The sequence below is a fragment of the Xiphophorus maculatus genome, chromosome 16 (genome assembly GCF_002775205.1).
Source record: "Xiphophorus maculatus strain JP 163 A chromosome 16, X_maculatus-5.0-male, whole genome shotgun sequence".
Classification (NCBI taxonomy): domain Eukaryota; kingdom Metazoa; phylum Chordata; class Actinopteri; order Cyprinodontiformes; family Poeciliidae; genus Xiphophorus; species Xiphophorus maculatus.
Genome location: NC_036458.1, coordinates 23,101,343 through 23,128,570, shown reverse-complemented (window position 1 = coordinate 23,128,570; position 27,228 = coordinate 23,101,343). Strand labels below are relative to the sequence as shown.

At 37.4% G+C, this 27,228-nt stretch overlaps 1 protein-coding gene across 2 annotated transcripts; it reads left to right on the top strand.

Moving 5' to 3' along the window:
- Nucleotides 1-434: 434 nt before the first annotated feature.
- On the top strand, nt 435-25,907 carry LOC102225046 (carnitine O-palmitoyltransferase 1, liver isoform-like). 2 transcript variants are annotated; one of them, XM_005811817.2, is made up of 19 exons: nt 435-523; nt 5,676-5,818; nt 8,439-8,578; nt 9,528-9,705; nt 9,855-9,956; nt 10,408-10,545; nt 10,884-10,961; nt 11,512-11,619; nt 12,581-12,668; nt 12,751-12,946; nt 13,839-14,027; nt 15,510-15,615; nt 15,888-16,004; nt 17,255-17,419; nt 19,216-19,344; nt 19,683-19,838; nt 20,227-20,340; nt 22,006-22,098; nt 24,439-25,907. In XM_005811817.2, the coding sequence occupies exons 2-19, from the start codon at nt 5,678-5,680 to the stop codon at nt 24,565-24,567; spliced, it is 2,367 nt and encodes a 788-aa protein (XP_005811874.1). In that variant the 5' UTR covers nt 435-523; nt 5,676-5,677; the 3' UTR covers nt 24,568-25,907. The 2 variants fall into 2 exon arrangements, with proteins under 2 accessions (XP_005811874.1, XP_023205081.1); XM_023349313.1 differs by lacking the exon at nt 435-523 and adding an exon at nt 879-971.
- The last annotated feature ends 1,321 nt before the right edge of the window (nt 25,908-27,228 follow it).

The window sequence follows — 27,228 nt, the reverse complement described above, 5'->3', positions numbered from 1 at the left end:
GTTTTGTGAGGTTAAAAAAACCCTGATAAATTAATTTCAACAGAAATGTGAAAACTTTGTATAGCGACTGTATGTACTACAGTGTAAACTTGCAACAAATATCTCCAGCCATTTTGTAATGAAATTGATATTTAATAATAATTAAAAAAATAAATAAATAAATAAAAAAATAATAATAATAATAATAATAATAATAATAATAATAATAATAATAATAATAATAATAATAATAATAATAATAATAATAATAATACATATTTGTTTAAAATACAAAATACGAAACACCTGCCGTCTTTAACTTCTAGTTTACCGCCTGGGTTTTCTCTGTAGGTTATGAATCAAAATGGGTGTGAAGCTCCCAAAAAAAGGAAGCAAATGACGTACAGCAGCTTCTCAGCCATTGGCTGTAGATTCTTCTAAAGGGCCGCTCACGTGTAACGGGCTCGTGAAAGGAGGGGCGCCAGCAGACGTTTGCTACATCTGTTTCCATCGTTCAAGATCCTCTGAAAAAAACACGAAGCAGGTAATTTTACCTTTGTTTTGTCTTCTCTCGTCGAAACCACTCGTGGTTTTTTTTTACCTAATTGTGTATTTGCAGGCCTTTTTCCTTTTCGTTGTTGTCAGTTGTGCGTCGCTCCGCGAGCGGTTGGTGCTGGGTGGTTCTGTGCGTGTTGTGTAGCACTTTTACGACGTTACTACTAGATTATATTACCGCGACAGACGGTGATTCTTGCTTTGCCGTCGGAGCGCAAGATACTCCCTGAATTGTTTTTGCGTTGATTACATGGAAGCTCGCCTGTGTGGAGGTGTTGTACAGGTTTTGTATGTCTGTCCACCCACAAATGATGTCAGTTGACAATGGAGATCTTCTGTCTTCTGGTGACAGACTGTTGTATTCAAAGTACGCGCGTGGCTTCGAAAAATAAACGGTCTCTTTGTGTCGCCGTTGCTCCTGAAGGGAAGTATTGATGGTAAGCAAGTGTCGTTTGTGGCAATTTGTTGTCCGTTTCGTCAGTCTGAATGCAAAGACAAATGACTTGTATATTTAAGGGGTGGGAGTTGGCTACAAACTCGCGCAATAACTTTAGAACATGGCAACGAGGTGACAGAAAGACAGAGTGAATTATTGAAGTGCCTTTCGGATACTAATAAAGCCACTTTACTCTTTTTATGGCCCAGCTTAAATAAATCCTCTATTAATTTGTTAGCATTGCAAAGTGGGGACGCTCACTAGCACGCCAGTTCCCTCCCATCACTCTTGTATGGAACGCGCTAAGCTAGTCGGACCCTCTTTTTTGCTCGAGCCTGTTAAACTGGTTTGGCGTCATAGCTTTAACAATAACACGCGTGGATGACTGATTTGGAGCTTAGGGTTAATTAATATTTAGCTAAGTTACTCCAGAATGCATCGGTGCAATTAGTTACTTTTTTTTTTTTGCCATTTTCATTCTGCTGCTCAAATCATTTATGTAGAGATATTAGTGTATTTTTCCAGAACAATTGCGTTTTCTTTTAAACACAATGAAAAAGGGGGAGAAAAAGCACAGTGAACAAAATTGAACTGTTACATATCATGACTTTCTAAACTGCAAACTTCTCAATAATGTTTTGGGTTTTTATGTGGTAGACAAACCTAAAATGGAAAATTCTATGATGTTTGCAAACAAATTCACAAATTAATATCTGAAATAAGTATTAGGCTTTGTTTACTCTGATCCCGGAAATTAAAACTAGTACAAAAAAAATATCACCTTCAAAAGTCACCTAGTATTAGCACTAGTAAATTGACTGCCACTGAGTAATTTTCACACTGTTCTGTGAATTCCTCCTAGGTTTGTTAGAAAGCAAAGTGGACGAACAGGATTAAGAAGACTTGACAAGACTTGAATATATGTAGCAAAGCACAACTGTGAAAGAAAACATAGTCAACTAACTCAAAGAGAGCAATAATAAAAAAAAACTTAAGAGTCTTAGCAGAAATGACTAAAAAATGTTTAATTTCTGCCATATGACATGTTGGAGACACAGGTCTGGTCTGATAAAAGCAAAGTATAACCATTTGTTCTAAACTTGTCAGATTTCTATTTTGAAAATTGTGGTTTGCAACATGATAGAAGTTGACAAATTTCAATGAGTGGGAATTTCATGTTCAATTTTCTTTGGAAAAACCCTGTATTAGACAGTGCATGAAAACCACACGTTTTTTTGTTGTTGTTTTTTTTGCTCCATAATTGGTGCACACTAGGGTGGTGTAATTTTAGCAATTCTACAATATTTATTGATATTTTTTCTTCAGAAAGTATCGATTTTTCATCCGCAAGTATCGATACATTAAATCCTTCTTTGAGTTTTATGTCAAATCCACATGAATTAAATGACACATGACATTTTCTACCCACTTGTACATCAAAATATTACATGTAATGAAACAACCAATTACAATTAATTAAATAATGAAATGAAATAGATCAATTACATTATCTAATATAAGTGAATAAGACAAAAACATTTCCTTTTCTGCATAACCAAATACAAAAACCACACAATTAACATTTAAGCAAAGCAAATATATTACAAAAACAACATTCATTACACCAGTATTACACCATCAGTTCAATTAATTCAATCCAAGTGATTCATATTGTATCCTGAGCAGAATATTGCGTATCATATTGTATCGTGAGATTAGTGTATCGCTGCAGCCCTGGTGCACACAAACACTACATTAAAAGACTTGTGGAGAAGTTATTCTAGCCCAGAGGTGTAGAACATTCTTTCTTGTTGCAGCCTTATAACAGAAGTCGCACAGGGTTCAAGTGTAGGTGGACAGACTGGATGTTGGACACATGACCAGAGACAATAGGGACAATTATAGCTGCGCTCACAACAGAGGGGTTATGTAGTGGTGTTAGCACTAGCATGCTAGCTAACAGCAGTGCCTTTTCACATTCTGCTAGAACAAACTTTAATGTAGTTTACTGGCACTTTACGTGGTCGACCGAGAAAAAGTTCAAAATAACAGTAGAAGGGAAGAAGTTATCCAAGTTCTATGAACTGGGATATCAGTTCTATGAGCTTTGGGAACTCATAGAGTGTTGTTCAGTTCACTAGTTCAAACCCACCAGTAGATGGCTGTGAACCTAAACCTAATCCAAAGTTTGGGTTAAAACCAGGGATGCACGACCCACTTTTTCATTTCCAATACCGATATAGATGTCTGAGGTTTAGTTTCGACCGATCTGATACAAAAAAATAGTGCCAAATGGACTTCAAAGTTGTTGTTTTTTTAAATATGGCCATAAATGTACAAAATTGCAACTTTATTTAATAACTCTTTAAATAAAGAGTTATTAAACGTGAAGTTAAATACACCAATAACTTCACAATCTTGGTCACACATGTAAAAACAGCACAGCTTTAATTTGTTCAGTCAATGCAATTAAGAGTAGAACAGCCAATGTAAACTGAGAGTGATAAAACAATAGGTTGACTAACTTCGTCAAACATAAAAAAACAAACTCTGGCAAAACCTTCTTTCAAATGGTTCAGAAAGTGCAATTAGGAATTCTAAATGTAATGTAAAATAAATAATAATAAAGCATGATGTTGCTCAGAGCACAAAACATAGAATTAGACCGAATAAATCTGCCTTTATGGGTCAGACACATTGTCACAGAATTTGTTTCAATATTTGCACTGATACAGATATGAATAACAGATTGGTGCTTCTAGTTAAATGTGATTGATTGAGCCGGTAGAAGACAGTGGATTAGCTTACCTCTACATAATTGTGAAACACTTTAGTCAAGTGATGTTATTTTTTAATATGCTACATAAATAAACATGACAGTGACAAGTTTATTCAGTTCCTGAAGGAAAGGCTCATCTAAGAGACTAAAGTAACTCCCTATCCAGTCTTCCTGAGATCATTGTGCATCTCATTGCTCTAAAGGCTGAGCACTTCTAAAATCTGCCAGACTAAACTTGGGCACTGTGCCCCTCCCACATTCACATACCCACAGTGCAGTGACTGTGATGCGTGGGAGACGGGTGGCAATCAGTCTCATTGCTACACAGGAAGAAGGAACAGGCCATTCCTTCTATCAGGTTATCATTGAGAAGCAGTGAAGAAAAATCTGCATTACAAATGTATCTGCTTCTGTTTATTTGGAACAACGTTTAAAAAGCCAGTCATCGTGCTTGTTCCACTTCACAACCACTTTGCACTAGCTTGTGTTGGTTTATCATAGGAAATCCCTCCCCAAAAAAGCCATTGCTGAATGTGGCTGTAATGTGAGAAAATGTAAAAAGTTAATGCAGTATAAAGTTTTTACATTTTGATCTGATGCACTGTCAAATTAGCCCTTTACTCACCAAACACTTCAGGAACAGTTGTCTGAATTTTCAGCGATTCATTTTTTTTTTAAATAAACTGCATGAAATAACCAGAGTGAGCTAGCAGCGGAATACGCTGTGCTGTTGGTGCTGCACATGTAAAAACAACATTCCTTCCACACTGAATAACTCGAGTGTTTTCACATTGATTTGCACACTGTGATGCCTTCTGGCTTTCAGAAAACCTTCCTAACATGAGACTAAAACTTTTTCAATTGATTTTCTGCGATTGTCAACCAGTTCCTGAAACTAGGAGTGGGCATTTATTTTATCGTTTATCATTTACTGTGATAAATTCCTTAGTATAATACAAATTCTGATTTATTGTTGTCATGATAAATTCCTAATATTGTTTAATCCCCCCCAAACTGTCTTTGTTGACGGGATTCTTAGTCTTACTATTTTCTCCGAAATGTATTTTTTCAATTAATTTGACAATATGACTAAATGTAATTACTGTGTGCAGTCTAGTGATACAAATCGCACTTCTTTTTATGACCTAATGAGGTGTATTATAAATGGAAATGTTTCTCAAGAGCAGTACTTGTCTTTGTGAGGTCATGGTTGACTACCATACAATTACCAAAACAAAGGCAATAAATCGTTCTTATCATCACTTTTATTATTATCGCCACGATATTACCAGAAAATACTGTGACAAAACTTGAAGTCCATATCGCTCATAGTGACGTCACTAGATTTATTTTAAGGGGATTCAAACCTCCCTGTTCAGTTTTTTAAAATTATTTTTTAAAATTATTTTTTGTTTTACAAAAGACTGCTAACAACATCACTATAGTGTGGCCAGAATATGAGTTAACCCTGATATTATAGGGGCTGAAGTCTCCCAAAAATATTCTTAAGCCCCCTAAATAATTTTGTGATTTTTTTCTGTTGTTATTATTATGTATTTTTGTTTGTTGTTGTTTTTTATTTATTTATTTATTTATAAAAGACTGCAAACAAATATAATGTTTCCAGAATATGACTTCAAATAAATAATCACAAAGTATCATTTTTAACTCTAATATCATCATAAATCTGTCAATTTTCCTTCATGTCATCGTTATAATCTGGGAATTGGTGTAAAATAGGATGAGAATTGCTGGGAAGGTGATACAAAGTGTACCTAATAATTTTTAGGTGTAGAACCACAAAAAAATGATAATCGTCTTAGCAACATTTGCTAAGAAATCATTTTATTAAATGGATTAAGTATTTACGGTCATATTTTGTATTAGAAGAGGTTCATACTACATTAATCTCCTTGCATGTGACAGCGATGGCGGAGGCTCATCAGGCGGTAGCGTTCCAGTTCACCATCACACCAGAAGGCATCGACCTGCAGCTGTCCTACCAGGCCCTGAACCAGATCTACCTGTCGGGGGTCCGGTCCTGGAAGAAGCGAGTCAGCCGCATGAAGGTCAGCATGGAGAAGAGATAGAGTTCATCTGTCACATCAGCTTCATTATGCCTCTCATGCTTGTCCACATCATTCTGATGAGCCAAAATTCCTCCTGAATGCCTTTCATTAAATGTCTTTCAGTTTGGCATCAATACCCCATTGGATAACTGGATGAACTAATTTTACGTTTGGAGTTGGGACAAGATATTAAAAAAAAGCAACATATTGTTCTTCATTTAAGGCAGCATATCTGAAACACATGCCAGTGTTACAGCATATTAAGGTTTTAACGTTATGCCATCAACACTATAAGCTACAATTTTCTCTCATGCTGTTCCTATGGTTTACATTCATTTTAAAAGAATTGAAAGAAGCTGGGGGCTGCACAGTGGCGCAGTTGGTAGCACTGTTGCCTTGCAGCAAGAAGGTCCTGGGTTCGATTCCCGGCCGGGGTCTTTCTGCATGGAGTTTGCATGTTCTCCCTGTGCATGCGTGGGTTCTCTCTGGGTACTCCGGCTTCCTCCCACAGTCCAAAAACATGACTGTTAGGTTAATTGGTCTATCTAAATTCTCCCTAGGGGTGTGTGTGTGTGTGAATGGTTGTTTGTCCTGTATGTCTTTGTGTTGCCCTGCGACAGACTGGCGACCTGTCCAGGGTGTACCCCGCCTCCCGCCTGGAACGTAGCTGGAGATAGGCACCAGCAACCCTCCCGACCCCATTAGGGACACAGGGTGAACAGAAAATGGATGGATGGATGGATGAAAGAAGCTGAAAACACCTTTGTAGTGATGATGTTTTGATAAACCTTGACTATATATTTAGTGTAACCCATCAGGGAACATGCTTTGGACAGAGTTAATTGTGTTCCTTGCTAAACTCATGCTGAGAACATTAGTTTGAGGTTGTGTTTTTGCTCTGAACATCAGCCACTGTCCCCTTTTTGCTCTTCAGTGAGACAGAAATGACAGACAGACCCGCCCACCCGATCACGTCCGCACATGCCCAGTTAACGATTGCCACCTTACTGTTGCCAATTTAATGACTTTGTTGTTCTATTTAACGACTTTTCATACCAAAAAAACCTTTAAAAGGCCTTTTAAAGATCAGTGATCAGTCCAAAAACCTCAATCAGTTCACATCAAATTACGTCTCTAAAGTTCTTTCACTTGCAGTTTTACTACATTGTTTTCCAGCTATACAACCTGAAGTAGATCAAAGTGTTTGATCACTGTCTCTCCTTTTACAAGAGTCTTGACTTGCTTGCATAATGTTGAGTTAAAGTAATATATTGCTTTAGATAAAATTTCAAACAGGTTTATTATGTCTCTAAACTCTGCAGAGTTTAGAGCAACACAGGCCCTCTAAAGTGATGATGATACACGGAAAATATTGATCGCTACTACCCTGGTGACTGGATTTACAAATACCTCTAGAAATCAATTAGAAACTGACAGAGACAGTACAAACCTGTGTAACTTATTGTGAGTTTGTACTCCAGTAAGTTTTCATACCTCAGTAGATAAACATTTTCTTGTTGCCAAGACGTAATCGCAACTTGCTACTACATGTGCGGGTGTGTCAAGTGTTGCGATGGTATGCTGGAATGTCGTTTATGACCAGGAAGAAAAAGAATCCAGAGGCCTCTAATAAACGGCGTCAGAGTACAATCATAATTATATAGAAGTCACAAAAAGCAGGTGTTATGTACTTTGTTATGCAACACATTTATACTGACTAGTCTGTTGGAAAGCTGTTTTATAAGCTTCAACAGTTTTAGTTGCACCTTAGTCTACAATCCATTAATCATTCGTTGAAAACATGAGTATCTCTTCAACTGCCACCACATACACACATGCACAAACACACACAACTCTCTGGGCAATTCCACTCCCTGAACCGGTGTTCCAGAGAGTTGTGTGTGTTTGTTTTCTTCCTTGCAAATGACATTCCTTTAACTCCTCCACATTTTGTCACTTCACATTCACAAACTTCCAGGAGTTTTAATAGGATTTCATATATTAAATAGACCCAAACAGTGCAGTAAAAAAATGTTTGGGGGTTTTCTACATATTCATTTCACAAATTAAAATCTAAGGAGTGTAGCATGTAATTCTCTTCAGCCCCCCTGAGTTGATTAAAACCACCTTTTGCTGCAGTTACAGCTGAAAGTCTTGTGGGCCAGTGATTCTAACATTTTTGCCAGTCTAAAAATATTTCTCCATTTTCTATCTGCAAAATAGTTCAGGCTCAGTCAGATCTGAAGCAATAGTGAAAAACAGGAAACCGTTTAATTTCTGATAATATTTTACTTTAGAAAGCTGAGTGAAATCACTTGGATTTATTCATCTGAGAACTGATCTAAAAAAGATTGAGAAATATGAATTAGGTGAGTCAGTAAAAAATGAATTATTATTTTTATTCATTGTAAAAAAAAAAAAGTATTTCATTAAAAAACTACTAGAAGCTGAAATGGTTTACAGACTACATTAACATTAAAAGCCCTCGATCTGGAGGAAATCTAGTCTCCCAAGAATCAATTTTAAATGAAGAAACAAATATTCATGTACATTTGGTCCAAAAGCAAAGAAAAATACTGATTTTAAAATCATACTTTGTTTTCTTCTTCTGCTGTTACAGAACAGAGTGATAAAGGGAGTGTATCCTGCGAGCCCGTCGTCGTGGCTCTTTGTTGCCATAGGGATCCTGGCTACCATGTATATGCAGTCTGATCCCAGCATGGGGCTCATCGCAAAGATACAGCAGCATCTTCCTCTGAGGTAAACAGAACCGGGATGAGTTGGCTTTATAAACCACCAATGAAGACATAAGAGAAAGGAAACAATATTAATTGTTGATGTGGAAATATATACTAGATTATTAAAGAAAAAAGTACTTGTGTTTTCGATTGTCAGTCATATTTTAAGCAGAGATAAGTACGGTAAATGCAAACCTTTTTTTAAATGTTCATATGAGAATTTTTTTTTTTAAATGTTCTTATTTAGTCAGGAAGGTATTTATTCAAGCCTACCTGATCCTGTGTGAAAATATATTCACAGTCTTTGTTTTAAATGTTTAAATGTGTTTGCTTTGAAACAAACCAAAACAGAATAGATTTGGAAGGAAGCCGCTACTTTTAAACTTGGTTTTTTTTGTTTGTTTGTAAGTCACAATAAGTTTCAAGACTTTCTCATTAAGTCCAGAGTCAAGTCTAAGTCCATTTTGTTTTTTTATTGTTAACAAGATTTTTGACCAACTATGTAATTTAGTCACAGAATAATAATGAATAATTTCTGGAATTTTAAAAGATCTTTAGAAGGTGTTTTTTTGTTTGTTAGCAAGAGTATTGTTTGTTAGTAAATCTTTCTGAAGTTCTTTCTTCTCTCCTTCCTTTCTTTCCTAATTTATTAATTTATTTTAAGCTATTTAAATTTAAAAAATCAGTGCTGATGTTGCTTTTTACTCTGGATATTATCTTATATAATATATTTTTCCATGCACGTTCATTTTAACCATGTATGATTCTAGATTCTAGAACATTGAACGTCGACTGTTTCTTTTTACCAGTAGATGGTGCTGTTGCCCTTTCCTAGTCTTAGTTCTCCACAGACACATTTTACCTGTAAAGATAAATACTTTTTCCCATTTTATTCGTCAGAATTAATTGAAGATTGTGTTAATATTTGTAGTTTCCTTTGTGATAACGTTTGTTCCCATCTTTCTGCGCAGTCTGCATGTTTCTCTGAGCAGTCAGGGTCAAACCATGGTGTCAGCTCTGGTCTTCAGCACCCTGCTGTGGCTCTCCCTCATCCTCGCCCTGCGCTTCTGCCTCAAGCTGCTGCTCTCCTACCACCACTGGATGTTCGAGCAGCATGGGAGAGTCTCCAACACCACCAAAGTCTGGGTGGTAAGAGCCAGGCTGTTTCCTGTGCTTACCAGTGATTGTCATTTATTACTAAATCTGAGTGGAATTTCATTTAAAATCTGTTTTAAAAAAATTATCATCTGTTAACTTTCTGAAAGTGACACAAAGATCTTTTTTTTTGTTTTTCTCAGACTCTGATGAGGTTATTTTCAAGAAAGAAGCCTTTGCTGTACAGCTATCAGACCTCTCTTCCTCACCTCCCCGTTCCTGCCATACAAGACACTCTGAGCAGGGTAATTCTTCTTCAGCTGTTCTCTCTTCTTCTCTGATTAGTGCTCTCCTGTGAGTTTCTATGAACAGCCATGTCTGTGTAGGTTTTGCATTTGTTGCATTCGTCCCACCGTTGAGTCTTTATCAAGCTGCTTGTTTATTACTGTTCTCTGACAAACCTTCACAGAACATCTGAGTCACATTATATTCACATATTAGGTAACTTCTGAAGGAAATCCACGCTTTTTATATGTTTGAATTCTTTAATATATTGAAAATTTTGAAAAAAGTCTCATCACATTCCTTTCACTTTTTGTTTCTGTACTACTAAAAATCTCAAATACATTGAAACTATTAAAAACCTGAAAAGGTTTAAGGGATATATATATGTGAAATAAAACAGCTCTAATACACGCAGACACCTCTTGATTAGCCTTCCTTGCTTCCCTTCTGTCACTCCCTGTGTGTCTCTAGTATTTAGAGTCAGTGCGCCCTCTGCTGACCGACTCAGAGTTCCAGCAAATGACTACGTTGGCCAATGAGTTTGAGTCGACCCTTGGACACCGGCTGCAGCGCTACCTAAAACTCAAAGCTCTGTGGGCCACCAACTATGTAAGAGGATTTTTTTCACTGATTAAATATAAAAAATAATGATTAATGAATTTGTTTTATTTGCTGGCTGTTTCTTGCTCATTTTTTTTCTCTGTGTGCGTGACAGTTTGAGTCATTTCTCACAATCTGTTTGTCCTGATCCAGACTTTTTTGCACCAATTTAAACTGTCTATTTCATTTTTTATTACTAAGTTTACTAATAAATCATAAGTAAATATATGAAAAGCATTGGAAGTAGTTGGCTAAGATAAACAAAGAGCTTGCTTTTTTTATTTTGTTCTGTTCTGTGGGAACTGGAAAGAAGAAGAAAATTAGCAGCTGTTCTGTTTGGGTTCCAGGTGAGTGACTGGTGGGAGGAATACGTCTACTTGAGGAGCCGAGGGCCAATAATGGTCAACAGCAATTACTATGGCATGGTAAGAAACGCCTCCATCACTCTGTTTCTGTTTCCACTTAAAACTACTACGTTCTGCAAGGTATGTTTATAATAGCAGTATATCACCAGCACATTTCCAAAGATATGGCATTTCTAATTTGAGAGGATCAGAGATAAAAACAAAAACAAAAAACAAACAGCTGAAGTCAGAACTAAAGCAATGGAACATTATGTTTCTGTTTTTGGAACAATCTGTCTAAAGAAAACTGAGATAAATTTTTCCTTTTACAAAAGTAATATTTCATATATTGTCAAGGTTGGATGAAGTATATTGAAAATGGAGTGTTGAATCATTACAAAGATAATATATAACCTTTTTGTTATTTTATTTTTTCTACATTGTCTGTTTTGTGTCTTAAAAGTTTATTTATATGGATGGTTGTTTATGCTTAGATGCTTATGTTATAGCAAAGACACAAAATACAATGCCTTTTCATTCACAACCATTCGTCATATCCACATGTGACATGTTTATTTTAAATTGTAAATGAATTAAATAAATCATAATCTTTCTTGCTTGTTCGCTGCAGGACTTCCTGTATGTGACGCCAACATCAGTTCAGGCGGCGCGAGCCGGAAACACCATCACTGCTCTCATGCTCTACCGACGCAAAGTAAACAGAGAGGAGCTCACACCGGTGAGGAAGTGGCTTATTTGTGGGATTTATCTACAGCTTTCATATGTCAGAGGTTTGGCAAATCGGATTTCTTTTTGTGTATTTTAATATAAGTAGGTTTATTTAAGCCCTCAAGCTGCCATTAAAGGGATGAGATTTTGAGATCATTGTTTCTATTAGAGGTTTAGGATTTGTCACGGCATGTAAGAGAGGAGGTGCTATAAAACAGGACTTTACTCATTTAACACATAAAAAAAGATCCGTTTTCAACATCATCAGTGTAGCATTACCAGCTTTAACACACAGCAGCCTCAGTGTGTTTTTTCTCAGAGAATGGAAACCCTCATCTTAACTGTTAGACTTCTGAAAGGATGCTAACATTTCCAAATCCAGTGTTTTCTTTAACAGACAGACACTGAAAGCTCAAAAGGTTAAAACAGAGCAACTGTGCTGTAATACGATTTAACTCAACTCCAGGTCAGTCATCATTTTTAACAAAATGTCTCCAACAGTGATGCCCAATTGACGTCAAATCTCAAAACGTTAAGTACCAAAACCTCAAAAGAATGAAATAAAGGTTGAAATAACAATCATCCTCCAAAATCTGGCTCTGTGTTTCAGCCTAAATGAACAGTCATCATCTGGAGAAAATACTGTTTCCTTTAAATATCTTCTGATATCTTTGTTTTTTTCTGAGACTTCATTTTTTAAAACTTACTCCTACTGAAAGTAGCTTACCTTTGGTCTCCCTCTAGCAGTAACAACTTCCACAACGAAGAGTGTTGTCAGTACTCAGGTGTGGTTACAAGTGTGACAGTTGATTGCTTCCAACATTAGAGTTTACTTGAGACTTTTAAGATGTGCGATTTTATTGTGCGCTTACTGTTATCTCGGATTTCAAGAAATGTCACTTAAAGACTTAAAGCGCGATAACCATAGAGAGTTATAAATAATGAAGGATGTTTGTGTGATTCCGTTTCAGAGTCGTGTTCCAGGCACCGTGATCCCTCTGTGTGCAGCTCAGTGTGAGCGGATGTTCAACACCACTCGAACACCAGGAGTCGAGACTGGTAAGAAACTGCATGCTGAGCCCTCCCTTCTACAGACAAACAAAAAAAATCAGGAACTGAATCATTTTCTTATCTCTTCCAGATGTGCTCCAACATTGGCAGGACAGCGAGTTTGTGGCGGTGTACCACGGGGGGCGTTATTTCCGGCTGTGGGTGTACCGGGCGGGCCGGCTGCTGTCTCCCAGAGAGATCGAATATCAGATACAGAGAATCCTGGACGACTCTTCACCACCGTTTCCTGGAGAGGAGAAACTGGGAGCTCTGACAGCTGGAGAGAGGTAGCCGCTATCTGCAACATCTGTCTGAGTTTAACCACTAAAACAATAAAACCCAGTTTTATTAATCTGGGTTTAACTGACTCCACTATCAAGTTACAAAGAATACACTGAATACTTCCTTTTGTTTTTTCTTCATGTTTTGACAATGCATTTGGGAACTTTTTTTTTTTAGAACTCAATTGCACTTCTGTGACTGCATTGAATTCTTGCACATAGTGCTGCAACAGACAATTATTTTAGTTATCGATTATTTTTACGATTAATTGTTTAATCAGATAAAAGAAATTGCATGTTCTTCAGCTTTTTCATTTAAGCCTTCTTTATACAATATTAGAAATGCAGTAAGAGTTGCAAAGCGACAAATAAATTCATTTTAAATAAGAAAATGAACATTTTATTGCCTTATATTTAATAACAGCAGTCCTTTAGTGAACGCTTGATTATTTGTAACAGAGGAGGAATCTTCAGCTAAAAAAAATCCTTCTAACATCAACATGAGAAAATCATCAGTACGGTGTAGCGGATGTGTTCACTAGTTTTGGATTAACAGATTAATAATTGAATATCAAAACATTTTTAATAAAAGATTTGTTTACAGAATTTGAACAGAATTTTTGTCTTAAAGACAAAATTTATATTTTTTGCACTGTTTTGGCTTAATGATTACTCTGAGCATGTTGTTCTTTTAGCAAGTGACCTATTTTAAGTCTGTGCAATCCAGTTAACAATTAATCAATTACTAAACTAGTAGGCGATTATTTCAATAATCAGTTCCTCACAATTAATCTTGTCAGCCCTTATTTGTACCCTTTGTATTTATGAGTGTAATGCGTGTGAACCGGGGATTTAAACAACATCTCAGTGATTATAAGGTGTGTGTCTCCACTCCAAGGATCCCCTGGGCTCAGATGCGGCAGCAGTTCTTCAGATCGGGCCTCAATAAGAAGTCTCTGGACGCCATCGAGAAGGCGGCGTTCTTCATCACGCTGGACGATGAAGAGCAGGGCATGAAGGGAGACGACCCTGCGGGGAATCTGGATCGCTACGCCAAGTCTTTGCTCCATGGCAAATGTTACGACAGGTGAGACCCAACGGGAAAATAACCATCGAGCCAACATTCTTTTTAAAGCATTCCCAGTAACAATAATAATAGTGGTTCACATTAATGAACTTAGGTTTGTCCATATTTCTCATAAAGTGGATACTTGAATTTCTATCAACATTCAGAATAATACTTACAAGATCAAGGTTACAGCTCAACATTTTTAGGTGAATCTTACAGATTTTCTAAGTCAAATCATTTCCGTGAATGATGACATTTTTTTTATTACAATGACTTGGTCAAGAAATCTGTAGTTTTATTGAATTTCATTGGATAATTTCTTTGCTGTCATTGTACTGCAGTGACCAGTCGAATCTAATCATCAGATTATTGTCTTTATGTCTGATTATAGATTAAGACTCAGAGTTCTGGAGCCCTTTACAGGGTTTCTGTGAAATCTAAAAAAGTATTTTATCAGGTTAATCTGAAATATTTCAAGTCCTAAATACGTCCAGGTTGATCAGACTGGAACATCCCAGACCCAGACGGGGGGCATAGACCTGTCACGTTGAAAAAATGTGTTAAATATTGTTAGATGCCTCTGAAGTTGTTGTGATAAACAATAATATTGTTCTTTTGAGCTTGTTTTTCAGAAATATAATGGTAATGGCATAGTAATGCAAGAACACATTCTCAAAGATCAATAAACCTTAATTTCTCATGAACATTTAACTTCGGCATTTTAAATATCCAAAATAAGTAAACAAAACAACAGAAACAACAAATAAAATGAATTATGAAGTCTCTGTAAACAAAGAGTTTGTTGAGACCAAAGCACCAGACTGGAGACTTTAGTCATCCAGTTTTGTTAGAAAGAGAGAAAAGAGAAAAATGATAAATCATGCAAATAGAAATTATTGATCTTGTTTTAATTTTACTAATGTGAATGATTTATTGTTTATACCGGTTCACTGTAGTTTTTTGGGGGCAGCCATGTAAAATGTCAGCGTTCTTAATGTAACTTTCTTTCTTCCGCATGATTAGATTTGATCTATATTATTCCACCTTTGTTTATTGTATAACACAAACCAGAAAAAACTGCAAATCTCACAATTCCCTGCTCACACCGCAACAGTCTGAGCCAAGCTTTCCATGCTCTTCACTTCTGTGCACCAAGTTCTTCCATTTAAGCATAGATATAATTGTCTTAGAGATAGATTCTATGGACGAGTTGGAGTTTTTTCTTTAACCTCTGCTCCTATTTTAACAGCTGAGAAAACTAGTAGTCCATTTCACAATGCAGTTTTCTATGCTGAAGTTGAAAAAGTTCCAGTTCAACGTCTAAAAAATCTGATTTTAAGACAGATATTCCACAGCAGTTTGTTGTATAGTGTGATCCGTTCTATACATTACAGCAAATTCTTTATTGATTTCTCCAGTCATCCATGTCACTGTTAGTCATCCAGACTTGTCTCTTATTGTAGCATTTTTCTCCTGTTACTTTTTCATTTCCTCTGTTAGGTGGTTCGATAAATCCTTCTCCATTGTGATCTACAAAAACGGGAAAAGCGGCCTGAACGCAGAGCACTCCTGGGCCGATGCGCCGACAGTGGCCCATCTGTGGGAGGTACGCATGTCTGTCACAGCTGTGGCATGCTGGGAAGGTTTTTCTTTATGGGAGCGGCTTAAGATGATTGCAGCTATGTCTTCAACATAACAAGGCAACAAGAAGCTACATTTGTAACATTGTCATTGTGTGTTTTGTTTAGAATAAACACATCGGCAGTGTGTTGGTTATGTAGGATGTAGTTTGATGCTCAGAGTCAAAATTGTTGTGTCTCCAGATGAAAGCTACTTCGCTCATCTAGATGTCACGGTTTTTGTGTTTCTCTTTCCCAGTACACTCTGGCTACAGACGCCTTCCAGCTGGGCTACACTGAAGAAGGACACTGTAAAGGAGAGGTGGATCTGTCGCTGCCGCCGCCTCAGAGGCTGGTGTGGGAAATCTCTCCAGAGGTATCTCCTCTTTGTGTCAGACCTAATGTTACATACCACAAATTTCTATTTATTTCATTCTGATTTTATGCGACACAGAAACACAAAGCAGCACATAGTTGTGATGTGGATATAAAACATTCAAAGCATCATACATGTGTGCTGCTTATGCCCTCTGCATGGCTTATGGCAAACTAAAAACAGGACTTACCACATTTCCCTAAAGTGCAATTTTCAGCTTTTGACTTTAAAAATGTTTTAAATGTCTCTTAAAAAGTACAAACTTTGGTTTTATCCATAAGTTTAGATAAGTATTAATGAAAAGTGAATTAGGAATGTAAAACAATCTTGATTTTCCAGGTGGTCATGATTTGTATCAATTTTTTTTTTACCTTTCTACTTAGTGATTAAAAGCAAACTCATTCAGAAATTCACAGAAACAGAAACATTTTACTAACTGATCAACTAGATTTTTGGTTTCCAGGATAATACTGCAAAAGCACAAAATCTTACTGAGTATTTTTGGGGTAGTTTCTAGTGAAAATATCTCAGTACACTTGAATTTAGACAAAACTAACTTACAAGGAACTTATCAGCAAGATTTAGAAGCTTGTTTTAAATCAATAATTCCTTAAATCTGATTAAAACTTTCTAGATCCATTGGCAGGTTATTTCACTTGTGGGAAAAGTGTCTTGTTGTAAGTCAAATAATCTGCCAGTGGAACAAGTCCTAATTTTATTTTAAGATTTGGGAGCTTATTCTAAGCTTGCCGAAAAGTTATTTATAAGTTAGTTTTGTCATATTTCAAGTGTACTGAGATATTTGCACTAGAAATTAGACCAAAACTACTTGTTAAGACTTTGTGTGTTTTTGCAGTGAAAATGTAGAAAGAACATGTAGCACTTCAAGTCTGGCAGTGGATGGAATCCTGTTCCAGACTTTGTCGGTCTGACAAAAAAATCCCTGTCAGTTTCAATCCAAGGTTCTGCTTCTAAAGTCCAAGAACAAGTTTAAGAAAGTCCTTTAAGCTTAGTGTGCATGAAGAGAATTGACATGTATTTACTTTGGTTTTAACAGGACATTAATGTTTTCATAGAAAAAGCAGAGAAATACTGCTTCTCCTGTTTAATTCTCCAGCAACACAAACTTACACTCACATCTCTGTGCTCTCACAATTGAACATGTCAGCTTCATTCCCTTACAGTTCTGTCAGCATTGAGGACTTGATTCCATTTAGGCCCATCTTGATCATTCTCCCTCCATCTGTCAGGTCCAGGCTCAGGTCTGCAGCTCCCTGGCGGTGGCCCAGGCTTTGGCTGACGATGTGGACTGCCACGTCTTCCCCTTCAGGGATTTTGGAAAAGGTCGCATCAAGAAGTGCCGGATCAGCCCCGATGCGTTCATCCAGATCAGCCTGCAGCTGGCCTACTACAGGGTAACCGTCAAAAACACTTTATTTGAAATTCATGTTCTGCAGCTAAATCCAGGAATTTAGTCAGTTAGTCAAACATTTCCTGAGTGCTATTGAAATTAAAATAGAAGTGGGAGACCCAACACTAATACGCAGATCCTTCACTAATGGGCTCTTTGCACGCCAGCTTCTGTGCTTCCGTTTGGGGAAAAGCGGCTCGGTCGTTTCTGGTCTATTGAAAATGACATTTTACACTAGGTGCTTGCAGGGCTTGACTAAGGTAACAATTAATGATGAACATCAATCCAAAGCTCTAACAAGTAAGCTGGAGAAAGATTTTAAGATGTACGCCTCATTATACATTCACAGATACGAAGGTGAGTTTTACTTTCTTTAAACTTTGTGGCTAACATTAACTTTAGCTTATGCTAGTAGGCAATATGCCCTGCGACAGACTGGCGACCTGTCCAGGGTATACCTTGCCTCTTGCCCGAAACGTTTGCTGGAGATAGGCACCAGCACCCCTCCTGACCCCGCTAGGGACAAGGGTGTAAGAAAATGGATGGATGGATGGATGGATGGATAGTAGGCAATATTCTCGGACATTTTTCTTGTAAAAATGTGCTATTTAAGTATCTAAACAAGGGGTGTCGAACTCCAGTCCTCAAGGGCCGGTGTCCTGCAACCTTTACATGTGCCTCTATAATTAGGTCATTAAGGCTCTGGAGAACTGATCTACACAAGGAGGAGGTAATTAAGCCATTTCATTTCAGTGTTTTGTACCTGTGGCACTTCTAAAGACTGCAGGACAGCGGCCCTCGAGGGCTGGAGTTTGACACCTGTGATCTAAACATTTTAATCCATTCTAATGGACAATGTTTTTACCTTATTTTGTACTTATTTTCAAGTATATTATGTGTGTTTATTGTCGTTAGTGTCAGAGACCTGGGCTTTTTGCTTCCGAAGCATGAGGAAGCACAAGAAGCACCATAGCTTAAAAGTAGGGCAGCACTGGTAATTGTCAGAGTTCGAGTTCAGCTGACTGTTCAGGTTCAGTCAACAACTTTTATTTTTCTAAAAGCAACAACTTTCTCTAAAAGTTGTTGCTTTTAGAAAAATATGGCTGTGTTCCTTAAGGTCTCTGCGTTATTTCATTTTATTACTTTTGCATGCTTCTTGTGAAGAGCTCAAATAAGATTGTGTTTACAACAGTACAGGGGGATCAGTTGCTCGGCTGTCTGGATCTGGTCTGCTCACTCATTCCCGTACACTCACTCTTTCAGGCTGAATACAGAAGTGATTTCATGGAAATAACTCAGGGACGGCTCCTTTATTGACCTTCTTCTTTAGGCTGAAGTAGCTGATCCGGAGTGAAGTGAAAGCTGCAAACTTTGCTGCGTGGCGTTAGCTTTAACTAGTAGCGACAAATATTTACAAACCACCAATTCAGGATCGCTTGAAAATAAATGAAAACTTAAAAGCCCAATACATTAGGAAGACAACAATGTTCATAGAATTGCTTTATTTACGTCTGAAATCCGACTTTGTATTTTCTAGCTGTCATGGTAACTCAAAGCAGAAACAAGAAAGCCGCATTTGCTCATGCAGATGTTTCGTCAGCGCCATACGTGCAAAGAGCCCATATACGCCAACATGTCTCCCAGAAACTTAGAGACTGGTAAAACTAAAACCCAACAAAAACATTCTCCTGAATTCTGCATATGTGGGCCCAGATACATATAATGGAGCTATAACTTAGATGCATATATGGATTGTGTTTCAGACTGTTTTCTTAAACCACACCCAACTCTTGTCTCCAGGACCGTGGTGGTTTCTGCCTGACATACGAGGCGTCCATGACCCGTCTGTTCAGAGAGGGCCGCACGGAAACTGTGAGGTCCTGCTCCAAAGACAGCTGTGCCTTTGTCCGAGCTCTGGAGAGTGGACAAGTAAGCATTTTCACTTCCTAGAGCTTCCACGCAACCTGTTTAAGAAGTTTATATTAGTAGCTGCTAATTCATGGAAGAGGATTAGGACTACTGAAAAAAAATATAGAATTCTGATTTTTTTTCCCTTAGAATTCTGGCTTTTGATCTCAAAAGTTTGAAGTCAGAATTCTGACTCTTTTCCTCAGAATTCAGACATTAAAGTCACAATTCTGAGAAAAAAGAAGTCTCAGTTCTTGTTTTTCAGTGGCCCTAATCTTCTTCTGTACTAATTAGAATTGTCTTTCTACTGTAAAACTTTTCTTAGCCTTTTAATTATGAAATGCTAAATGTTTGAACAGACGGAGGAGGAGTGCAGACGTCTTTTCAGACTGGCTTCAGAGAAACACCAGAACCTTTATCGGATGGCAATGACCGGAGCTGGGATAGACAGACACCTCTTCTGCCTCTATGTCGTCTCCAAATACTTAGGTGTAGATTCGCCTTTTTTGCACAAGGTACTTATTTGTTACAATCAATATTTCTTGAACGTTTTAACCATTTGTTAAATGTTAAATGACATTATTCATTAATTATGCATCATCCTCCTTCTAGTTTAACATCACTTTCTGTTGGTTTATTTCATAAAATCTCAATGAAATACTTTGAGGTTGGTGGTTGTAGTGCGATTTAAAAAAAGGAGTCTTCCATCATGTCAAACCTTTGACCTCTTCAGTTAGAATACCGTCCTTAAGGAAGTTGATTTTCTTTATTTTACTTCAAACTGAATTTTTAAGCAAAAGCTCCAACATTCCGGAAATATCCATGAACCAGAATTAAGTTCTCATATTTGTGTGACTCACCAAACAATAACAAAGCATTTCTCCCACCTTGTCTACGGTCCAGGTTCTGTCAGAACCTTGGCGCCTCTCCACCAGTCAGACCCCAGTCCAACAGCTGGAGCTGTTTGATCTGAAGAACAACCCAGATTACATTTCACTTGGAGGAGGATTTGGACCTGTAAGCACACACACTCCTTCAACTAACTGTCACTTTGAATGTCTGCAGATACTCTATTTAGCCCTAGTATAGATCCACATGACTACAGTTCTTTGTGGAAGAGCCACAGGCTGGTTCTGTTGGACCTCAGCACATCATTTGACACTGTGGACCATGACATATTATTGAAGCGACTGGAGAGTTGGGTAGGACTCTCTGGTCCAGTACTCAGTTAGTTCCAGTCTTACAGTCTTTGTGTCAACAAGTAACTTCTCAAAGAAGTGGACAAAGGTCACATGTGGTGTACCACAAGGTTCAATTCTAGGGCCCCTCTTATTCAATATCTACAGTATATGCTCCCACTAGCTCTGGTTATAATAGGAAATATGATTAGCTACCATAACTACGCAGATGATACACAGCTCTACATTATGATGTCAGCAGGTGACTCAAAACCATCCAATCACTGAATAAATGCTTAGAACAGCTAAATGTATGGATGTGACATAACTTTCTCTGGCTGAATAGAAGCAAAACTGAAGTTATTATCTTTGGACCTAAAGAGGAACGATCCAGAGTTATAAATCTAGAGTCAATGCACAACTTCAGTTATTACAACTGAAATCCAGCAATCAGGCCCGAAACCTGGGAGTAGTGATGGACTCTGACCTGAACCTTCAGAGCCACATAAAGACATTTACAAAGTCGCCCCTCTGTCACCTGCAGAACTTTTCCAGGATTAGAGGACTAATGTCTCAGTAAGATTTAGACACTCATTCATGTGTTTGTCTTTAGTCGCATTAATTCCTGCAACAGCGTCTTCACAGGTCTGTCTAAAAAAATCAATCCTCCAGCTGCAGCTGATCCAGAATGCTGCTGCTGGTGTTTTGACTAAAATCAGGAAGCCAGAGAACATCACCCAGTTTTACAGTCCTTCACTGAGAGAAATAGACTTTAAAATACTGTTGTTAGTTTATAAATCACTGAAAGGCTTAGCACCACCATACATTAAAGATTTGCTGCTGTTGTATCAACTTTCCAGACCTCTCAGGTCTTCTGGTTCTGATCCGCATCCAGAACCAAAACCAAACATGGAGAAGCAGCATTCAGCTTCTATGCACCACGAATCTGGAACAAACTTTCAGAAAACTGAAAAACAGCTGAAACATTGAGCTTCTTTAAATCTAGACTAAAAACCAACCTGTTTAGAGCTGCTTATGAACAAAACATGGACCACCATATGTTCATCAAATGATCATTTTGATCATTTGATGACTCCTTTTGACAAATATTTTGTATGATGTTTTATGACATAAAACATCATATGTCATAATGTATGGTGAAATACATTAGGTTGCTGAAATGTGATACAAAAATAGACTTCACCCATGAGGTTCAACAGCTCAGAAATGGCGCAGAGCAACAACGACAAGGATATAAAAGTAGCAAAATCTGCACTTGTACATAACAAAGAGCAATTATCTTCTTTAAAAATGCCTGAATCCATCTCAGGCATCTTTTCTACCTCCACTGTGGATTCATCCTGTTTGTGTCTAAGAAGCAGCAAAAAAGAATAAACTGCATAAAGACAACACTGTGCTTTGTGCTTCCAGACTAGTAGGAAGAGTGAAAAACACTGAAAAACTGAAACAAAAACACACTAATGCAGGATTTGTATCCCGCCAGGTTGCAGATGATGGTTATGGAGTTTCATACATCATTGTTGGAGAGGACCTCATAAACTTCCACGTGTCGTCAAAGCACTCCTGCAGTCAGACTGTAAGTAAAGCCTCTTCACTTCCAGCTGGTGTTCAGGTTCGGTCCTCATACACATGGCAGCATTTAGATGGAAGTGTTGTTTCCTCATTTACTCCACAGTTAGGAGAATTAGAGCACTCTTCATTCTGTCATTTCAGCATCCCAAGCCTCTATTTAATCCTCAACCACAAAACCCAAGCAGAACAGTCAGGACCTCTTCCCTGTTTTCACTTCCTTATTCCCATGTTATTTGCTATTCTGTAGTCATGGTAATAAGACTGATAAAGGTTATTTTTCCAGTCTGAAAAGTGGGTTTAATAAATTACTGCCAACAACAGGGGTCGCGTTAACAGAATATTTGCCGTGTTTGACAGTTTTTAAATTTTTTTTTTTATAATGACGGACAGATTTGAAGCCAGTCCTTCATTTGACAGGTTATAATTCACACCCTTGACTGGTGCACATAGGCAGACATTATAGACTTTACACAAAGAATTCATCACAGAGGCAACTAAAATCAATCAATAAAAAATCCTTTCTGAATATCATCTCATGGAAACTGAACTAAATGCGTCTTGCTGACTGGGAGCTGACAGCGTTTTGAAGAGTTATGGACAGGACGCTTTGGAGCGTCTGGTTCAGAAATGCATTCCAAACCTTTGGTTTAATTTCTGTCAAACCTACAGAACAGAGAAAACCAAAGAGAATGCAGTGTTGTGTTGATCCACTTATAGTCTAAACAGAGGAGCCAGCAGTTTATCTTGAGAAAATAAATAAAGGTGCAGAAATGAATTAGACTGTAACGTGCAGTGCCCTGCACAAACAATGAGGATGCAGCTCCACCACTGTGAAGAATGAAACTTGACTCACCCGGCGGTTTTAACAAATGGAGCTGGAAGACATTACCCTCCCGCGCCCAGAAGGAGAGCGAAACCACAAAAAAATCCTGGTGAAAGCGCACGCCCGGATCTCACACAGGGTAACAAGCTTGCAGAGTTCAATTAATCAGTTTGGATCAAACAGATCAGACTGATGAACTAGAGCAGATTTCTCTGCAGATGTGAACCAGAAAGAATTTGTGAGGCTGTGCTTTCAGACCCCAGCAGGTGAAGAGCTCGTAATTTAAGTGGTTTCATTTCATTTATTATAAGGTATTGTGGTTGCAGTCAGTGGTTTTTGTCACTACGTAGAAAAAGGTAGATGGCTCATCTGCTTTATGTGTGATGGGATCCGGATTCAGTTCAACTAGGTGAAAATGAACTAAAACGCATAAAAATTGTGGCTGAATATGTTAATATGATTATAATTTGATGGGTAAAAATAGTACATGACATATTTTTTTTAATGCCGTCAGTCAAGGGTAAATCATTTAGTATTTTTTTTGGAACACAGCAGACAGGTCAGGAGAGTTGGACATTTCCAGCAGGACCTGGTTCTAAAACTACATTCTACCTTCTGAACATCTGACCGAGCTCGGATCATTCCATCAACGTAGAATGAGTTCGGAACAACTGTAAACCAGATCTGCAACTAACAATTGTTTTACTTATTGATTAACCTATCAATTATTCTGACAATTAATTCAGATTAGAAAATTTACACATTCTTCAGATTGTTCATTTAAGCCTTTTTATACAAAATTAGAAATACATTAAAATATACAAATAAACAAATAATTTACTTTTTAGGTAAGAAAAATAAACGTTTAATTGCAACAACATAATTCCGTTTGTGAACGCTTGATCATTTGTAATAAAGGATGCATTTGCAGCTCAAAAATACTTCTAATATACGTCTGATTGATATAACATCAGTAGAGTCTGGTGTTGAACGATCTGATTCTTTTTGGGTTAACCAATTAATAATTGCATAGCAAAATGTGCTTAATGGGAGATTTTTATTTATTTTTTTACAGAATTTGATCCAGGTGAAACCAAAACTGCCACTCGAGGAGTTCTGGGTAGAGCAGATTTACAAAGATTTTTTTTATTATTATTTTAAATGCAAAATGTATCGATTTTTCGTCTAGTTTTGGCTTAATTACTGTTTTGAGAATGTTGTTCTTTCAGCAAGTGGCCTTTTCTGAGTCTGTCTACTGTAGTTAACGATTAATCGATTACTAAGTCAGTTGACGATTATTTCAGTAATTCATCAGGATTAATCCGATTCATTGTCTCAGCCCTGCCGTCTACCAAGACAGTTCTGGCCTACACAGTGTTGGTTCATCAAGTACAGTCTGAATAAAACAGATTGAAGTCTGTGGTTGTAATGCAACAAAATGTGAAAAAAGTTTTAGGACATGAATATTTACAGTATTTACTCTTTATCATTTTCCTCTTTTCTTTATCTTTTCTTCTTTAGGACTCCCACAGGTTTGGAGCTCAGATCCAAAAAGCCCTTCTGGACATAATGGTTCTGCTATCAGCTGATGCTAAAAGCTCCTCCTCCTCCAAAGGCTCCAACCAACCGCAGTCCAAGAAGCTCCTCTAAAGCATGTTAGCCTTGTTACCTGACAGTCCAAAAGCTGTGATGCAACAGGATCAAGGTAATATCAGGCATCACATCCTGATGATAAACAATACCACAGAGATGAGGTGTTGTTATTGACAAAACATTAGATTTCAGCTAATAAAAAGGTTATTTTTCTCCTGTATAACTCGACAAACGACAGCCAAAAGGCTGGGTTTTTTTGTTGGTTTTTTTAATGCATGTTTTTAGACAACTACTAGGTAACAGCAGAAAGGCCTCTCCTTTCTTTAACATTAGAAACATATCAAGCTAATGCTAGCTCGTATGTTAGCTACGCTAACTGCTCAGGATTCTTGTTTTTCTGCCTTTAACTCCTAAACCTGGTGAAGTTACGATATGACGACTTTTTAAGTAAGCCTGAAAGTTTCTCACGTCTAAGCAAGAGTCAGATGGACAAAGAGGAATTTCACCAGGGAGAAATCAGAGTAAGAATGCGGTACTGGTACGTCTTCACAAGAGCTAATCAGGGAACAATAGACTCACCTGCTGCCTTGCTGGGTGTTCCTTGGTTGTGGCGGCTTAGACCTTTTATAGCAAATGGTTACCTTAGCTACTGTTGGTTTTATTTCATCTTGACCCAATGTGTCTATCTGCTAATTGAGTATTTTCTCATTTTGAAACCGCCATGCTCCATTTAAAGTTACTGAAATCTCTTTTCTTCCTCCTTCTTGCACTCTAATAGTGTTTCAACAAGTCATCCTATCCACTTCTAGAAGCATAAATATATTCCTTGTGATTGGCTTATTTACTGTTTGTGTAGGGATGCAACTAATAATAATTTAGTTATAGATTAATCCTTCAGTTATTCTGATGATCAATTGATCAGTCGCCTAAAAGAAAACATGCACATTCTGCATTTTTCATTTAAGTCTTTTTTATGCAATATTAGAAATACATTAAAAGGTGCAAATAAACAAATAATTAAAAATATTTTTGTAATTAAGAAAATAAACTTTTTATGACCTAAAATACAGTAACAGCATACCTCCAGTGAATGCTTGATCATGTGTGGTAAAGGAAGCATCTGCAGCTAAATTATCCTTCTAACAACATGTGAAAATCTCAGCCATGCTTGCTTGACGTAACATCAACGCAGTGTTGGACTGATTTGTTGACTTTTTTTTTGTTCGATGAATAATTGGATATCAAAAGGGGCTTAGTTGGAGATTTATTTTTTCAGAATTTGAATCAGGTGAAGCTAATACTGCCCCTTGAGGAATTCTGTATGGAACAGATTTACAGACAAAGTTGTTTTTGTTTTGTTTTTTTACCTTAAATGCAAAGTGTATACATATTTTTGTACAGTTTTGTTTTTTAAGCCTTTTTTAAATTCTGTTTTGTTCATTTACTAAATTAGTTGACGATTATTTCAATAATTAACTAATCAGACAGAAATGCATGTCTGCTAACACACATTTGAACAGATGTAGCTAATAAAGCAGCAGTTGAATGCATATTAATGACATAGACACTGCTAGCATACCTCACCATGGTGTTTGTAGCTGCCATTGTTCCATTATGAAGTAAGATCAGATCTCTACCAGGGTGAGAAGCCACTGACATGTAAACAGTTAGAGCTGCACAGTGATAAAAAATCAATCAGTGATGATATCAGTTGTGATAAATACTTCTTCTGCATTCTACACTCTCTGTGACCTCTTGCCTCTTGGTCAGTGTTATCCCTCAGGTGTGGATACTCTATGCAACAAGCTGAAAATATTACTGGGATGCAAAGAGTGGAATCCTGAATATAAAACCCAACATCTGTTGCTTTCTAAACACTTTTTTGTGGTACAAATATTGTCCCCATTTTCTTAAGGACACAATCTGCTGCGTGTCGTCAAACGCTGAAGCTAAAGCACAGATAAATTAGGATGTTCGGCTTGATGGCTCTTGGAAATTTGAACAACTTTTCATGTATATTTTCTCAGCGTCTAAAATTTGTTTAGGATAGTATTTAGAGGCCACCTCTTAGGAAGTTAGTGTTCAGCAGCAAAGAGGGACAGGTGTCTGACGGAAAGCCGAAAACGTTCAGAATGCTGGGCTAGAGTTCACATTCATGTACAGTATGATGGAGGAGTTTGTTAAAAGAGAAGACTCGCATGTCACCATTTAAGTTTTTCACTTCAAGTCTCAAGAAGAGACGATTGAATCCCTCCTCAAGGGCCTCAACCCCCAGGTTTGGATCCAGAGATCTTAATCCACAAAATGTAAATATTGTCTATATCAGATCATAAACAGATGAGGAGAAATTTGTTGGAACCCATAATAAATAAATATTAAAAAAAGAAAATATTTTATGTGCTGCAATCCAACCTTCAGTAATCCCATACAGGTGGTGTCTGAGTATGTTACCATTTATATGAGGGGTGTCAAACTCTAGTCCTCAAGGGCCGCAGTCCTGCAACTGTTAGATGTGATCTACCTGTAGCACATCTAATAACTGCAGGTCTGCGGCCCTCGAGGACTGGAGTTTGACACCTGTGACTTATACTGAGCTGTTTATGGCATAGAAGTTAGCAAGAAGGGAAAGAGAAACTTTTTCAAATGTGTTTTGTCTGTGATTTGTATTATAAAGATGTAGATACTGTATATTAGTTGTGTAGAAGATGTGTCGGTAGT